Genomic DNA, 19,018 nt, shown 5'->3' with positions numbered 1-19,018 from the left:
ACTATGGCACGGCTAAGCAGTGTTGGTTAACCCTGTACTCTGTGTGTTATAAAGTGTGTATAGTGTGTGGTTGTATGGACCTCCACCGACCTATGACCATGCGGGGAGAGGTGTATAGGTGTCCAGTGTAGCGACTGACTAACCAGTTGAGGTTGTGGTTATACTATGTTCATCCACCACATAAGGCCTGTCAAAGCTGACCTCCTCCATCTCATCTTGTCCTTCTAGGCAAGTAGTCGCTGGTTCTGTGCTCCACGACCTTGGAGTCTATGAGACCCCATCTGCCTCTTGCCTGGCAATCACTTCTGGGAGCTGTTCGGACTCAAGGAGTCTGAACTCGCTTGGCTTGGAAGCCTGCTTACCCATTCGCTCAGCCTCTAATGCCGAAATTTTCTCCTGAAGTTCTTACCATACAGGCTGAGATTCCTCATCTCAAGAGGATTGGGGAGGAGACACTTGGGGAGCTGTCCTTTTCTTGGCTGGCTGTTTCCCCTTCTTGTTGCCTTGCCTTTTCCTTGATGCCATTGTGAACCGAGGTTTCCTAAACGATTACTAGTCTTATCATATATCTAACAATACCTCTTTGGATCCATATATCTAACAATACCTCTTTGGATCCACTGCCTGGATATGGAATAGGAAATGCTTCCCAGGAGTGGTCCCTTGAAATGCCCTGTGTCCTTTAATTAATTATTTTTAATAATTAAATAAAGGACAGCTTTTGCACCTGAGACTGGGCAGGGCTTTCAGAAGCTAGTCCCAATGCCTGAGTTGAGTAGCCTCTGCAATTAATTTCAATGTCTAATCGCTATTCACTTATTGTTTTATCAGTTAATTAAATAGATCAATAGAATCAGATGTATGTAACTAATTACTCATTAAGGTGTTTAAATCAAGGAGTTCACTGTCAGTTGATTAATCTTGAATTAATTAATTAATGCTTGCTATAAATAATTAACTTATTTTATTAAAAATTATATCACAAATTATTTACCTATCATAGTTAATTATGTTTACTTATTTGCTGTATTTGTAGGCCTCTACTTTTTATTATTATTATTATTATTATTATTATTATTATTATTATTATTATTATTATTATTATTATTATTATTATTATTATTATTATTATTATTATTATTATTATTATTATTATTTGTATTTGTATTTGTATTTGTATTTGTATTTGTATTTGTATTTGTATTTGTATTTCTCTTTTTGTTTTATTTTTAAAAAAATTATATTAAACCCTTGCTGCAATGGGCAAGCCGCCCCTCTGGTCCACCTTATAACCGTTAGAATTTGAAGGAGGGACTCAATCATATGAATGCGATGGAGAGGCTATAAGCTGGAACTGATTCCCGCCTAAATTGAGTGTAAAGGGTGGGGGAAAGGAAAAGGAAGCCCAAAAGAACAGCATAAATAAAGCAGCAACCTCTCTCAGGATAATAAAGTTTTTCTTTCTTCGATTACTCCAGCCAAATTTCCTGCTTATTTATTCTCCCCGCTTCCCCTCCTTTCCTTCCTTTACACTTTCTTATTATCTTTATGCGTTGGTGTTGGTGTTCAGTTATTTATTTCTTATTAAAATATTTATAAAAAATTTTTATAAAGCTTCTCACGCCACAGCACGGCCAGCGCCGACCACCATCACTTTCCCCCCTTCCACTCACTTAACCAACTATACACAGGGCTGTAATCAAATTATGTACACTAAAATAGTAATAAAATCAACAGAACCCTGGGAGGGAGCCGATGCTACCCTCCCTTCCTGCAGTAAGTGACACAGTTGAAATTGCGATGACGCAGTTGAAATTGCAGCCAGCAGCAAAGCTTTCTCTGTCTCTCTTGGTGCCCGATAAAGAAGAGGGCAATGTGAGGAGGAATGCCCCTTAAATAACCTGGCGTTCCCCCATCCTCCTTAGAGATCTTGTGCAACTAGCTAGTCTCACACTATCCAGGGTGTAGGGCAAAGAGCCAGCCACATTGCCCGAAGTCTGTCAGACTCATCAGCGGCTGCAGCAAATGCATCAGAGGCTACAAGTACATTATCAAATACTACTGGATATGATACGCCTGTAAAATGGATGAATTGCTTTTCTAAACTGATCATATAAGAAAAATCAGTGTCATGTGGTCACTGCCCTTTTTTTCTTAGTACTGTGTTACACTTTAAACAGCCCACTGGCTTTACAGCGAACCATAAAAGGAGCACTGGTAATTGGCAGAGGACCAATCCGTTCAAATCAATTTAGCTCTTTTCCTTCCTGACACAGTTCTTTTCTTTGTTGGTGGTGACTTCTGTTTTTAAAAAACTGGAACAATTCAAGCAGACTTTTCTTTATGTGATCAGTTGTTTCATTCATCAAAAGGAAGAAGGGGGCATGGCTCTGGGTGGTATTTTGCTGACATATTAAGTTGTGTGTGATGATTTGGACATCAGGAACACCTCAAATCTTTCTGCCTTGAAAATTTTACAATGAACCATAAAAGGCAGGCCAGGGATTGGCAAAGGGCAGGATCAAAGGAAGGGGTGATGTGTTGTGAATCAAACCATGTCAGATTGAAAGCCCAATGTGGCACAAAAACAATGCACAATCTTTGTGTGATAACCTAATCTGAAGCATAAAACAGGCTGTCAATCAAGCCATAGCAAAGCCAAATAATCACATTTCAACTTGCCAGTGTGCATCTTTGGATCTTAGCCATTGGCCCTTTTGTTCATGGGTAGCCAAAGTAAATCATTATCATTTGGCTTCTGCCTTTGACTGAATTTGATACAAGTAATTTGTTCTGAATTTATATTTCTTATTTAGCAACATGTGCACCACTCACATCCACTTCTGATCGTGACATATAAATATCTAAGATGAAACTATCATTGTGATTATATTGTGCAGTGGGAGGCATTTTTATCTGTTTTTCCTCTTCCACCCACTGCTTTACCTTTCCTCTTTCTCCATCTTGTTCTTAACTGGCTAATACGCGTGCATGTACAGTATTTCCTAACTTTTCAGTTCTAAAAAGATTTCCAGTTTTGCTCTCTTTTTTTGAAGGAATTCAAGATGAATTGCAAAAACTTCACTAGGCTAGCAAGTATTGCTGACCATTCAGTAGAAATCAGTCACATCTCCCACTAGGAAAAGCTCTTCATATCATAGGAGTGCTTTCAGGTCAGTTTACAGGAGAAGCAGAAGCCGAAATGCATTTTCAACATTTGTTTGTCCTGTCAAAAGCAGGTGTGGGGTCTTAATTAGATTAAGATTTTCATGCTGCAGAAGGTGGGGAGATTAACCCTTGCATCACTTCCACTTTTCCAAAGTAAGTCAGCAGCCCAATAGAACATAGTGGAAATTACTGTAAATAAGCATGCATAGCACTGTGTTCTTTTTTTGCTCCCTAGAGAAAAGATAGTTTCCAGAAAGCTGGAATAGTTAAGCATTTATTCACAGCTGCCATTATTGATGGTGCTAATATCACAGTGTGTTTACTTTTTAATTAAGACTACTGAAATGTCTTAAGCTCACAGCTTTATTTTTATTTAGAAAATGTATTTCATTTGCAACTCTTGTAATACGATTGGTTTATCAAGGTTTCTTTTTTTTATCAGTTCTGGTTAATCTAGGTATATTAACTTTTATATTAAAAAACTCAATCCTCTTTTGTTCAAGATATGTTATAATGTAGGTTTCTGTAACAGTTTTCACTTTCTTTCACTGTCTGTTAAATGTAACTGAAATAACAACGCCTTGTCTGTGTGTGTGTGTGTGTGTTTGTGTGTGTGTGTGTGTGTGTGTGTGTGTGTGTGTGTCTGTCTGTCTGTCTGTCTGTCTGTCTGTCTGTCTGTCTATCTATCTATCTATCTATCTATCTATCTATCTATCTATCCTGCCTCTACTATATTGTTTTGTCCACCACCTTGTACTCTCTGGAGACTTGAGATTCCACATCCTGCAATGTGGGTTGAAATGAGTAGGGAAAAGTTTAGGGAAATGACTTCTCAAAATCAGATTTATATTCAAAGTTATATTAACTCAAGGAATTTACACTCCCCCTCAGACTTACTCTTACTGTTGAGAAGGTTCCCTTTAGCCTTAGGCTATTCAAGTTTATAGAGGACTGAAAGGAGTGTGAAACTTTCTTTCCATAAACTTCCTTACATTAATTTACTTTAGAATCCAGAATTAAACTCCAAGTTGTGAATTCCTTTAAGACAGTGGTTTTCAACTTTGGGTTCCCAGATCTTCTTCAATTAAAACTCCTAGAAATCCTGCCCAGCATAGCTAGTAGTGAAGGTTTCTGGGAGTTTTAGCTGAAAAACATCGGGGACTCAAGACTGGGAATCACTGGTTTAAAAAAACATAGTTTTTGTCATTTTCTCCCCCCCCCCCCTTCTTTTCTTAATTTAGGGAAGCAGTTAATCTGCTTTGCAGATCATTCTGTAATGTTTTCAAAAATGATTTTGAAAAATAAATTTACTGAAATATCTATCCAAAGGAATCTTAACTTTCACAGGAAACCATCTGTGAGTACAAGTTATTTTGATTTAGCAAAGGCTTTTACAAATGGGACAGATACTTTATTAATCATTTCACACACAGCCACCTTTTTATGGAACCTCCTACATTGTTCCAAGGAGACCTCCCCCTCATGCAAATTTTGGAGAAGATTATCAGAGGGAGGAAAGGAAACCAATATTTACCCTTGCTTTTTTGTGTTGATGAAAGCCTGAACATTCTTTCCATTAATCAGGTTGCTTATGGAAAGTTCATAACTAGACCACTAGATCTAAGAGTTCCAGGTGATATGGTGAGTGTGATGAGCTGCTGGGCCTTCTCTGAACTTTAAAACTATAGAGGTCTGCAGAGATCATCACAGCAGTTTTCCAATAATCTCTACTACCTACCTAGCACCAACATTGGAAGGGCTGGGTTGTTTGACAACTGTGTGGCCAAGGCACCTGGAGAACTTCAGCCACGTAAGGCGAGCCAAGCAAACCAAAGTAAGAAAACTGTTAAAATTCTAGCTTTTCCTCTTCTGTGTCAGGAAGATTGGCTTTGCATGGTTTTGAACATTGCTATTAGACAGCACTTCCAGCAAGGGAGGGGGGAGTGCGGAACAATGTGTTTTTTTCCCTTGGGGGAAAAACAGGTAGGAAGTTCTTGGGTGACATGGTCTAGTGGTACTCAAAATGCCAGTCAAAAATAGTTAACCTTCCTACTGAGGATAATTTCAGTCCCTTTGTGTTATTAAGCAATCTGAAGGTACAATTAAAAAGTTCCACCCGATGAAACGGTATACAGAGAATGATTATATACAAAGTAAACAAAGTATTCAGATTTTAGAATTAGCAGTGGGCTTTTCCCAGTTCATGATAAAAGCCACTTTGCTTTCTAGGGACATGTGTTGCTTGGCATTACAGTGGTGCCCCGCAAGACAGGCACTCTGTTTCACGATAAAATCGCATCACAACGAAGTTTTGGCGATCGCAAAACAATGTTCCCTATGGGGGAATTTCGCTTTGCGATGATCGGTTCCCTGCTTCGGGAACCGATCATCGCAAAGCAATGATTTTCGCATAGCTGATTGGCAGTTTCAAAATGGCCACTGGGTAAAAAACATGGCTGCCCGCTATTTTCTGGGATGGATTCCTCGCTGCACGGGCAGCAAAAAATGGCCACACTATGGAGGATCTTCGCTGGATGGTGAGTTTTAAGCCCATAGGAATGCATTAATCTGGTTTTAATGCGTTTCTATGGGTTTTTTTAATTTGCATGACGTTTTCGTTCAACAGCGATTTTTGCGGAACGAATTAATGTCATCATGCAAGGCACCACTGTGTACTGAACACTGGAATGAGAAAACCAGCACCTTGGGTCAAATGGCAGTGTTTTCACACTGATGCACATTTCAGGGGTTTTTAAAATAGCTTCTTATCTCTAGGAGCTATATGCATTTCACCAAGCATTTGATTTTCAAAAATCAAAAATGTTTGGAAAATAGAGTTTTTTACTTCTTTTTCCCTTCCATTATAGTTCCAATGATCACATAGAAAATAACAAGAAGAGTCATTAAGTTCATTTCTGGCATCAAGTATTATACTTTTTAAACATCAAAACAAAATGCTAATTAGAGTGTAAACATATGGGCATTTAAAAATACTAAATTCTGCAGCTTATCATTAAAATATTTTACTGCATTTGTAAAACAGTTAACTTAATACATTTATGATTTGCTCTTGTTGTGAACCAAGTGGAATACATTTAAACATCGCTGTATTCTCCTCTTGCTGGAAATGATAATTTCAAAATCACTGAAGAACATTTTTTTTATAAAGTATCTCCTTCCATTTCTAATTAACAACTTTTCATCACAGAAATCTTTTTATGTTGATGCACCTGTTATACTCAGTTTGCATGTTGTGTTTATAACTTTTCAAAACTCTTTTAAAAAGCATTTAATCTAATTCCCATACAGTAGTTTACTTAAAGGTGATTGTGCATGCTTATTTCAAAAATAAACGTTTGAATAAAAGTCATTGTACTTCTAGTTATGTTTTTGTATTTGTTTCATTATATTTCTAAAACATTTTAGCCAGGGGTGGGCAAGTATTTTGCTAGCAGGGGCAGAGTACCAAATGGTGCTTCCTAACCACGTAAGCCAAGGGATGGCAAAAAAGAAAAAAGAAAAAAGAAAAGAACCCACTAAACTTTAAAACAACAACAACAACAACCCATATTTATTCAAATCATAATCTGCATGGAACAAACATGCACACACCTTTTTTTCTTTCAATGGGACGAAACCACAGGCAACAGATGCTTTTTCCCCCTCCTTTTCAAATTGCTTAACTATCTCTAATAATAATAGAGAAGGGTAATGACTTTCTGTCTTTCTCCACAATAGCTTTGAAACTGTGAAAACTGAAGCAACTTGATATGCGTTAAGAAGGGACTCTGAGTTTGTACAGTTGGTGTGTGCGGGTGGGTGTTACCTATTAAAAGAGATTGATTCATTTCAATTAATTAAAATGGTCAGTAGCCTGCATTAACACTGGAGAAACCATGATCACGAAATCAGTTTTACATCAAACATTTGCAGTTGAATAGATAGGGCTAGAACCAGCTTGTTTAACCAGCTTTCACTGAGAACCACCTCTGCAGGAACACAGGTCCATCCTATACTACTCAGCTGTGTTGAGTTGTATAGAACCTTTCTTATTCTTAAGCATTAAGCATTAAGCTTATACACACACACACACAAACACAGAGAGAGAGAGAGTTGGGTGGAAGAAGAATAAAAACATTGATAAAGAAGAAAAATAGAAAGCCCAGCTCCCAGCTGGCTAAATTTTACTTGAATTCTAGCTGTGCGAGATGATACCTATTTATCTGGCCTAGATTCCAAGCTTCCATGTGAAAAGAAAGTACAGTAAATGTGTATGTGCACTATTCTGTTATATCAGTTTCATAGCACTTTAATAATCATAATACTTTAATCACTAACTAAAGACCCTGGTCTTTATAGAAATCTGTGGGTGAAATCTGTAGCCATTATTCTGCCGGGGGTGGGAGGTGGGGAGCACAAGCTGGTGTCTTTCAGTGTTTTTAGTTCATGAATGAAGTCACAGCTGTGGTTGATGACACGGTTTTAGTCACGACAGATTTAAAATTGTATCGTTGCCCACTGATCTATGCACTGCCTGTGCTCACTCACACACGCACACACTAGATGCCATAACTATTAAAAAATTAAAGTGACAGCCCTCAAATGTGAATTCTAGAACAGCCTAAGAATGTGTTATGGGAGGGTGGTGTTTTCTTTGAATCTACATGTTGCCTACACCGCCAGCAGACATGGAGAGTTCAAAATGTGTGCATAGGAGAATTGGGAGGAAATGAGGAATAAGTGAGGATAGACACCTTCTTTCACAATAGTTCTGTCATTCAGGTCATAATCCATGCTATACCGAAAAGAAATCCCCATCCTGTTACAGTAGTATTTACTACTGAATAGCCATGCAGGTTTGGGAGAAGGGAGTAACTCCCTGTTAAAGATGAAAAGATCCTGTACTATATGTTGAGAGATGTAGCCATGCTGTCTGGTGGTCTCTGGAACTGTATTGCAAAAAGTAACTGTTCCTGTCCTTGTTTTTTTCAGCACACCACCCACTTTTCCTGTTGTTACTTAGTGTAGAAGCTTGGTAAACCAGTACGTTCAGTGTCATTGCCATTTTGAAGGTCCAGGTGGGCATGAGACTGAGCATGTACACACACTTGGGGAACTTTTAGATGCCCTAAGCAGAATGCAAACTTTGTGGAATCTCTTATTCTTGACAAAACCATTGGCATCTTCTGCACAGGTGTTCCGAGAATAAAAGAGGTAAAGAAAAGATCACAAGGGGTGTTCTCAAAACACCCTTGTCTTCCAGGTTATGTATTCTTCCATAATATACAGAAACTCAACTTTCTGTTCTCCATCCACAAAGCAATTTGAAAGTGTTTCTGAATGAAGGGGGGTGGGGCTGAAAGAGAGAAGGTTTGTGCTTGTGTACCCTTTCATGATAGTCCAGCGTATGGTTAGAATAATAAAGATATTTTACATAGCAGGGCAGGTGTAGCTGCCAAGATTTGGAAAACTAATAGATGGCAACCCTGAAAGAGCTGAAAGAGAAGTTCCTGCTTCTTGATAAAGGTTCCAAGGAGGTTAGTGAAGGAAAGGCAGAGAACTCAAGTGGATCTTAGGAGAGAGAGAGAGAGAGAGAGAGAGAACATCATGGAGGGGAAAGAGTTGGTGTGATGAAAGCAGAGAAAGTCAAGACCGCACTTAATGGGTTTCTAGCTCAAGTAGAGTGGCCATATGTCTTCTTTTAGGGAGAGGACAGTTGTGTTGCCAAAAAAACAATTCTACTGAAGGTGCTGTTCCTTTGAAAAGCTGCCCAGACCAAGTCTGATTTAAAGATAAAGAATGCTAAAGAGAGGGATCAGGAACCTTAAGTTGCCCTTTCCTTATTTCATTGAAAACCTCGTAACTATTCTAAAATGAAAGCTAGTTAGGACCCTGACTCTGAGGCAACTGACACAACAATCACGGTAAGAAAAGTAGAAAAAGAAATAAACAAACAAGTGTGTGCAAACAGAAGGACTTGTCAGAATCTGGTAGAATCTACAACTGTATTTTTCTGTCTGTTTGCAGTTTGTAATGGTGAGGGGCACATTACTTCATTCCTGTATTACAAGGCCTTGCCCTTTTATTCACAACATGTTGAGTGGCCAGATTTTGGCACAAATTAAAATTGTATTTGCGATCCTACCTACTTGAGCTAAGTAGCATTATATGACTACACATAATTTGCCCCTAGATGCATATTATGAGGAAAGGGTAACGTTTCTGCTTTTTCTGTGTCATTTGTCTCCTAAGCAAGCCACTCTGTCGAAACCTCCGTGCCTCTTCCACAGAATGGGAATAACAAGACTGACCTATCTTGTAGCAGTGTTTTTGAAATCTTTTGAAGTTTTATGCTCACTCTACTTTCTGAAATCCCCAACACACCAGCTGCAATCTCTTTGACAGTCCAGGCATATAGAATTCTTGCAAAAAGCTCAGTGTATGCGGACCATCTGTGTGTAGACTCTCTTTGAACTGGGGCACTAATCCAAAACTGGCATTAGATGAGGATAAGAACAGAATGTCTTAGATTCCCTTGTGAAACATGCCAGCCTGGAGAGGAGGCAGGAGGGCAAAACCAGCTATGGCTTGAAGCTTCTGTCTGTCCCTTGCCTCTTTGCAGCATCCATGGTTAGCATAGCAATATGGGTAGCTGCCACACAAAATCTTTTTGGAAGCCATCTTTCAGTTCTGCCTGCTACAGGATTTTCTTCCTCATCAGAATTTTTGTATGAAAGGCGCAGGACATCTTATTAGAACTCTCTGCTGACTACTTCCAGAAGGATACTTATATTTGAGCCTCATTATTTAAAATGGAACTCATAAAGATGAACAGGTTATTTTAATTCACAGAATTCCATCGTGTGGATTCACTGTTTTGCAGAATCACTACTGGGTCATTTTCAGTATTTCTTGTGATTGAATACAACAGCATTCTTCTTAGTTTCACCTTTATTGTTAGTGCTGTACATTTTGCCTTCTAGGATATATCTATTGCAGTGTTTACAGACCCAGAAGTCAGCATACTGAGTAGTATTTGAACCTTAAGCAAGGCAAAAGGCTTTTTATACGTCTTTGAATAATTCTGAATATAAAAATGAAACGAACACATAATCTTACAAAACATTTAAACTGGATTTTGCCTAGGCCAGCTTCTAATAACTCCAGTTTGCTACATTATATGTACATTTGTATTCCAGTTACATTTATATCCTATGGTGAGCCTAAGGTGATTTAACTGGCTGTCCTCCTCCTACCCATTTTACCCCCACAGCAACCTTGTGAGGTAGGTCAAGAGAGTTGAGGTTGGATTTGAGTTGAGATTTTTTTTATTACTGTATTATGTGTGCTATGTTTCTCTTCAAAAGGGACTGAAGGCAGTTCCCAATCAGTTAAAATAACATAATAAACACAATTAAAAGCCCAGGGACATATAATATGTTAAAAAAATAGTCAAATAACATTAAAACCACAATTTGAAAAGACTTTAGAATCTTGCTTGTTCAAGTTAATTAAAAGGTTGCCTCAAAAGGAGGATATTTGTCTGCCAGAAGGACAAGAGTCCATGAGGGATGGGATTCTCTGTGGCATTATATGGTCCTTCAGATAGCCCAGTTCCAAAGCTTATAGATCATGACCAATCCTGTAAACTGGGCCTGGAAACAGACTTGTAGGCAGGGAAGCTTCCTGTTGCTTCTTTTTCTAAACAGGCTGAGTTAAGAAATAAAATATTGTTGTGAAATATTCTTCATGTAATACAAAATATTTCAAAGTAACTTGGTCTAGAATTGATATTGAAATCTATTAGCTTTACAAAACATTCACTCAGTAGAGAGAAAAAGCTGGAAGAATTTCTTATCTTTTGCTTTGTGTGCTGCTAGGAAAAGAAACTCCTGGAAAAACATGTGCTGATAGTTTTATGCTGGTTCAAGACTTGTTGTCTCTCTCTCTTTACTGTCTCAATTATTTTCACGTCCTTCCAAACAAAATATGACATGTTAACTAGTGTACTCTCATTCACCAGTTGCTTATTCTTTGTTTGTTACCTGATTCTGATAAAGTCGGTATTATGCCAAGTACAACCACTCTGGCAGAAGAGCGTTCTACATATAAATAGAATATGCTTACACACATTACTATGCACCTGGATTGATAGGATGAACAACATCTTTGCACTCTTGCTGGGATTGTGGCTACGGGGAGTCTTATGATGAGCACCTGTTTTCAGAATTTGCCACTGTGACTCTGTAAGTGGTCTCTGGTATTCTAGCTTACTTACTAAGTTATAACCAATAATAACAACTTAAATGAGTCTTCCTACTTATGCGTGCCTACAGGACATTTATTCTCCAGGTGGAATCTTTAAACCTGAATGCCTGCCCGTTTTGTACACTGCGTATCTTGGACTAAGCTAAGTTCACCGTTCCTATGGAATATGATCTGTTCCTGTGACACAGTTCACTGCTTATCTGGGTAGATGGCAACCTGTATCAAATACATCATTTCTGTTCACTGTGTGTATTAATTTTGCTGCTGTTACTCTCCTGCAATCCAGGGGTAAGACGTTCATTGAGAGGCCACTGCTAAGTCACTTTTACAGTCACCATTAACTCTGTTAGCTACCATGTTTTTATATCATTCATTCAAGTCAATTAAGCTCTCCCAGAAAAGAACAATATTACACGTTATAGTGAATATGACACCTTTTCAGTCAGGTATCTGTTTTCACTGAGGTATTTCTTCAGTACTTGGGAACCTTTTTTTTTTCCAAACTTGTACACTATATTGTTCTTTTTGAACAGCTTTGCCAATATCTGCACAACCTATTTCTGTACATGTAATGTTCTGCATGAAGGGGAAGGTAAAAAGGTCTGTTACTTTCTTTTCAAATAAATTTATATTTAAATTTAAAAGTCTTCACAAATTTTAATTATCCTCTTTTTTTTATCTCCACTTTCTGTTTTCTCAGGAACAAACTTCACTCTTGCTGAACTAGGCATTTGTGAGCCCTCTCCCCACCGAAGTGGCTACTGCTCAGACATAGGAATACTTCATCAAGGCTATTCCCTCAGCACTGGGTCTGACGCTGACTCAGATACAGAGGGAGGAATGTCTCCAGAGCGTGCCATACGACTATGGGGAAGAGGGATTAAATCCAGGCGCAGTTCTGGTCTCTCAAGCCGTGAAAATTCTGCCCTCACCTTGACTGACTCTGACAATGACAATAAATCAGATGAAGAAAACGGTAGGCCAGTTTATTCAATAAGTTTCATGATGTACATCTGTAGAGATGCATGTATGTTGTCACACAAACACTCTCACACACATACACATATGTGTCAAACATATAGAAATATGCATATCTGTTTTTAAAAGTTTCAATTGCCTATTTTCCTTGTGAAATAAAAATGTTGTCAAAACAACATGATAATCTTAATCTGAAGTAAATAATCTGCAGATTCCTAATGTGTTGTGGATGGGGTGGTTCCTTTAAATTATTACTCTTGTTTCTTATGTTTGCTGCTATTTTTGTAGAAGCTTAGGGGTCTTACCTTTTTGAACAGTTAAATTTCTAGCCCTCATCCGGATAAAGAGAGCAAACACATTAAGGTACTCATAGTGTAAACTACAGTTTGATGACGGCATTGTTTTAAATTGAACAACATTCCTTATTTCAATCAAATTGTAAATCAACATGGTAGAAAATAAAAATTTCCTTTGTTGATAAGTGCCACGATCCTGTGACACTCGGTTATCAAATTTCAGCAAAGGAGAATATCTTCTTCTGTCCTGCAGCCTTATATAGTAACCCCACCCCAGAAGTGTTCCAGAAAATTCCTAGCTCTCCAGGGCCAGCTTGGGGCTGCAGTAGGAATGCAAGCTACGTTCTGCCAAAAGAGGTAGAATCCACTGGAAGTACACCCTTGTATTCTGACCATGGTGTTGAGCTTGATTCATTTAGGGAGATGGACTATTTTGACGTAGAGGTCTTTTGCACAAGTCCACCATACTTTATCTCTTAATAGAATAATTGCAGATCTATTGGATATTATAAACAGAAGCCCTAAAAACATATGCTGTTAGGGATATGGTGTGTCCTTTCTTTGTTTTTTCATGCAATTTCATTGGTTCTGGTTATACATAGATTGTATACATAGCGCTAGATTTCTTAGAACTTTACTTATTTATGGCTTTGAAAGTGTTATTATGCAACTGTTGAATAAGTTTCAGTTTATTGAAAATGTCCCTGTTCTTGGCCGTTGGCTTTCTCGTGTCGTTAATTTCAATAAAGCACAGTTCAAAACGGAACTGTAAACACATTTGTCTGGGTGAATAGTTTCGCCAAGGTTATCATTGTATTGAAATAAATTCTGTGGAATGTGTCATATTTTAAATTTTAAAAAACAGTATTTTTATTCATGTGACCACAAATGAAGAGGGACAGCCTTCCTTATTTAAAAATGAAACCATTTTTGTACTTTATACACAGTTTTACAATGCATAGACACATGCTAAATTACAGTTATACAACCAGAAGTATTAAAGTTAGTAAACATCTTGCTTTTTCTCTTTCAAAAATCCCGTTTAGCTCAGGAAAAATCAATGTGTTTTCACATCACTGATTTTATAAACTTTTGAGATATATTATCATACAGATTGACAGGTGCCCTACTGTTTCAGTACCACAGCATGGACACTTACAAAGCTATCATTAATTTCTCATGCTTGTGCCCAGCAATGTTTTCCTACGTAATAAACACCGTGTCCTTCAGATCCAAATCAATAACCTGTTAGGTATGTGCCTCTTGAAAATGTGTAACAAAAATCTATACTTCAGGAAAAAAGCACTCCCCAATGCAATTTCAGATTTGCAGGACATATGGAGTCTGCCATTTTGTCTTCTCCTCCACCTCCTCCTCTTTCTTCCTTTAGGAATTGTATATTCTTGCACCTGCCCGTGTGAACTGTAGTGGTGATGAATAGCTTTCACTGAATCTATTTCAAGTTCTTAAGAGTTTTTTCCCTGATACTATAGTTCAGCTGCTGTATTAAACACACTTAACAGCTCTAAAAAAACTGGCATTTTGATACTGAATGCTAATCACAGATTATATCATTCCACTTCAAAATAATAAACTGTCAATTTTCTTTTGGTATTAAATCAATTTTGGCACTTTCCTGTACATTTCCAAGTAGCTTAGTGGAGGCTTAATTGCAATAAATCACTTTAACATGAATATTTTCAACACTGGTGCTCATTCTAATTCACATGCAAGGCTTGGGGTAAGGGGGTTAGCTCTCCAGTTTTGGAGCTAGTAAGACTCAAAGTGCATGAGCCTTCAAATATTAGTAGGTTTGAAATGTATGTTGATTAACTAAAGTATAACGTTTTGTAATGATTATGCAAAGTTCTGGGTGTGTATGAGAGAGAGAGAGAGAGAGGCAGATGAAAAGAACAGAGGCCCAGGGTGCTCAGTAAAGCAAAGCCACATATAACCTTCTTAGCAGCACTTTATGTATTTTTACCAAGAATGGATCCAAGTTCATTATGTAATGATGAATTGCAGAATTTCGTTTATTTTTTTTAAGCACCCCAGTGACAAAACCAATTTTGTAATTGGTGCTTCCAGTTAAAGGTTTTACGGTGTTGGAGTGTATATAGAGCTGCAACACTTGAATTTTTATAAAGACATTTGCCAACTGTTTCTCTGACCACAACGCCATGACTAGTTTATAATTTGCAATTGTAAGAAGTCGTTGGAGAAGCAGAACCTATTAGATTATCTTTGCAGACACTTACAGCACCAGATGAAGTGGTTTGGAAGGACCATAGCTTGTCTGGATGTGTCAGGCAGGAAGTCATTAGGTACGTTGCATCAATTGATGAGGAAACCTATCTCTAATTCAGAACTGTCGCTCCATTTTGTTCCATCACCACCATACAGTCCCCATACCAAAATATCTGGCGTGGGTACCTGCTTAGTTTGTTTCTGGGTACTTACTTTCATGGGCAGACTTCAAGGCCCTGCTTTACCCTTTAGGAGTTCTCCAGCTTTAAATCACAGGACTTGAACTGAGATAGTCTTCTAAAAATAAGAGGTCTTCAGATGGATAACTAACCTCAGCCTGTGTTGTAAATTGACATGTGGCTGTTGCAAAAAAGGACACCTGGCCAGCTTATCCTGAAGGGTTCCAGATCTTCCCATCTGTCACAGTGGCTCCACCATTTCCATGTTCTTTGTATAGGTACTGGCAATTTTCATCTGGCTAGGAGGGTCTATCCCAAACAGCTTTGCAGGAGAAAGAGTAAAGGGCAGGGTAAGGAGCCAATGAATTTCCAGAATGGTTACTAAATACTTTGTCTTTTAGGGCATCTTAATTAGATACCTTCATGAGGAGTTTTCAAAATTTGTCACTTGCTGCCAAATAGGAGGGAAGGCTTGCTATCTTTATTTCCTCACTTTTTGTCCATAACTTACAAAAACTCGCTGTGAAAACTCTTGTCCTTTCCTATGAAGAAACAAAGTGGGCACAAGTACACAGACAAAACATAGAAGAATGAATGATTGTTAGACACAAACATTCTCTGTGATGTTTCTAAATTTTTTTAAAAAAAATCATGACACAAAGTGGATGTGATTTTTACTTTGTGCAAGTTGTATAATTTTTGTTGAAATATTAATTGTGTTAAAGGATTATCTTGCACATTTTTGCTTAATTTGCTTTAAAAATCCATCATGTTCTCTTTTCTTGCTAAAATTGCAGCAACGGACCTTACCCTTTTGTAGGTTGAGAAGAAAACATTCAGTTTGCCCCTCCTGCATGATTGAGACAAGTGAAGCTTTGCATTTCCTGTGTTTTCAGTTATGACCAAGCTTTGTTTCAGTTAAGTCACCAAGACTCATAATGTAATAGTTTCTAGATGTTATTAAGCATGCTGTGGATGTATTCTAGAATATAGTATTCCCCCACAACCAGTAAATAAAGAGATGGGTTCGGACCTGGCCCGTAGTCTCTGAACTGAGATGGGACATAAGGTAATTCATCAAACCAGGAACAGCTGGACCAACCTGGTCCCTCTTCAATCTGAGCCAGGTGAGCCCTGTGCCCCAGGACAGTGCTGTGCACAGTCTGCTTTGCCACAGCCATCTGAAATTGGGGAGACATATTCAGGCCCATCTTCCCCCCGATTCTCGTGAATCAAAATTGGTTGTCGCTGAAGCTGGCTCAGAAGGCCATCTCTGCTGGTGCACCTGAATCACACAATTCATGGTACCCATTCAGGGTACCTAATCACCAAAAGGTGCCCTGTGGGGTTCACCACTAACACCCCTCTCCTGCAATACCCACTACATGAGGGGCTAGCTCTTGATTAGCTCCCTCACCCCATTAAGCTGCAAGTACAGCTAATAGGCCCTGTCTCAGCTCATCTAAAAAGATGGTTTCCCTTGCATCTGACTAATGTATGCCATCACCTCAGAAACAGCTCATGTGTATCAAACTGAATGCCCATGTGTTCCACATAAAGACGTCCCCCATGTTTAAGGATGCAGACTTTCATTTCGCTGTTGATGCTATTCTGTGCCTGATCTAGGCACAGTCACCTTTCCATACACATCTAGCCAGAGTGGCTGACTATATGATGATCACCCCTAGCCAGCAGCAGCATGCCTTGTGAAGGTCACACATTCCCCTCAAGATCAGCTCCTTTCCCTTCAGCAAGCCAATATTATTGTCCCTGAGAAGAACCAGTAAAACCTGGGGCCAGTGTCTGCCATTGTCCCTATAGTGCTGGCAGAAGATTATCCAAACACCTTCTGTTCCAATCAAAGGAGTGGAAAGGCCTGCTTTGGGGTGGGCCTCACATAAAAGCCTTGCATCCCACCCAAAATGCTGACATAGCAGCAATGCTCATGTGTCACGTGCCAGCCCTGCCTTCCTGTTGCTGGAAGGAATGGAACGCACCCTCTTCCCACCAGCTCCCTAACAGCAGTGTGAGCAGAGGTGGCATTTTCTAGATAGTAAGAGCTGTAAATAGGTTAATGCCTTAATCAGCTGGGTGGTCCCTAGCAAAGCAACTTTTTAATACAGTTATTTTTTAGCTAAGATACAAACCACCCCAAAAGTTTTGGTTAAAACCATGAATTACTTTTTAAAAGATGCAGCTAGAGGAAGATATTTATAATTGGATTCCTACAAGCTATTTTTAAACAGTGTACTTAAGTTTGGAATTGTACTTTTCCTTTTTGAACACATAACAAATGAGCATCTCTTAAAGTAACAAGAACACTGGAATAAAATTCAGAACAGATTGGTTGCATTTTACACCTCAGTGATTGGTAATAAATAAGCAGAAACATTCTGTTTAAACTGTTTGTGAAGTTTCTTCTAAAAATTATTGCAACAGACACATGGCATGTACAAAATGGGAGGTAGAAGAACCACAGGCAGAAGAACTTGCTACCATTTCCTTTGTGGATAACAGGAATTTGTGGATCAACCAACTGGAGATTCAAAGCCCTCTCTCTCTCCCTCTCTCCCTCTCCCTCTCTCTCTCTCTCTCTCTCTCTCTCTCTCTCTCTCTTTTAAGGGGACAGTGTTTCTCAGTGTGAGACATTGAGAATACCGCATACTCCTCAAAGTCCCAGCAGACACTTTCCTAGTGTGGTCATCCCAGGACAGTGGCTCACTTTGAGGACTGTTTGGCTTACTCAGTGTACACTGATGATGGGTGCTTATTAGTGAGCTGATAGAAGCTCTGTCCAGCTAAGGAGGTGTGTCTGGTCACAGTGGCAATTAGCAACCTCTGACCTGTGGGAGTATGGGAAGAGAACAAGCTCTTCACCTATCAAATAGCAGATAGGGAGATTCTGTATCTACGAGTCCTCCTTGCAAAGAGATCCCCCCCCCAGCTTTCTATGGCTGCTACCGCTATCAATGCCCATCGACTGGGACATGATACTACCCCAGCTTGCCCATTCAAGATCAAATAATGCAAGAATTATCTTGCTGTATTATAACAAAATCTGTGTCATCAGATATTTCTGGAAGCAGGCCAGAAGCAGGATATGTCGGGGCAGACATTTCTTAAATCTTTTCCTGTTTGTATCACTCAAAGAGACACTTTCTCTATACTTAAAGGTTTTGTTTCACTACCAGAGATGATATCACATTTATTTATACAGTGGTGCCCCGCAAGACGGGTGCTCTGTTTGACGACGAAATCGCTTGATGTTGATGTTTTTGCGATTGCAAAAGTGATTGCAAAATGATGTTCCCTATGGGGGAATTTTGCTTTGCGATAATCGGTTCCCTGCTTCGGGAACCGATCATCGCAAAGCAATGATTTTTTAACAGCTGATCGGTGGTTTCAAAATGGCCGCTGGGTAAACAAAATGGCCACCTGCTGTGTTTTCGCACGGATTCCTCACTGCACAGGCAGTGAAAATGGCCGCGTTATGGAGGATCTTCGCTGGACGGTGAGTTTGAAGCCCCTAAGAATGTATTAATCTGGTTTTAATGCATTTCTATGGCCTTTTTAAAATCGCATTACGACGTTTTCGTTCTACAGTGATTTCGTTGGAATGAATTAACATCGTAATGCGAGGCACCACTGTATATGTATGTACAGATCATGTTCACAAACCCTCTGTTGGTACCTATAAGTTTCATATAAGTCATTATGTAATATGTGTAATTCAATTGTTTTATCTTGAAATAACTGTTTACATAACTATAGGTCAAGTAGATATTTAAGCATGTATTAAAATATGTCTTTTAAGGTTGGGGAAAATTACTTGCATGGCACCATGTTTGCTGGCGTATCACTGAGCACACATACACACATACA

At 38.8% G+C, this 19,018-nt stretch overlaps 1 protein-coding gene across 8 annotated transcripts in view; it reads left to right on the top strand.

The window, feature by feature from the left end:
* The window catches only part of TENM2 (teneurin transmembrane protein 2), a 1,058,578-nt gene that overhangs the window by 259,761 nt on the left and 779,799 nt on the right, over window positions 1-19,018 (top strand). For 6 of the 8 annotated variants that reach the window (XM_078385824.1, XM_078385823.1, XM_078385825.1 and 3 more), the window contains exon 4: window positions 12,137-12,412. The exons of the other annotated variants lie outside the window; for them this stretch is intronic. In XM_078385824.1, coding sequence (XP_078241950.1) covers window positions 12,137-12,412 — 276 coding nt within the window. The remainder of the gene's footprint in view (window positions 1-12,136; window positions 12,413-19,018) is intronic. 8 annotated transcript variants of the gene reach the window in all.

The sequence above is a fragment of the Pogona vitticeps genome, chromosome 2, assembly GCF_051106095.1.
Source record: "Pogona vitticeps strain Pit_001003342236 chromosome 2, PviZW2.1, whole genome shotgun sequence".
NCBI lineage: Eukaryota > Metazoa > Chordata > Lepidosauria > Squamata > Agamidae > Pogona > Pogona vitticeps.
This window is presented reverse-complemented; position numbering and strand designations above follow the sequence as displayed.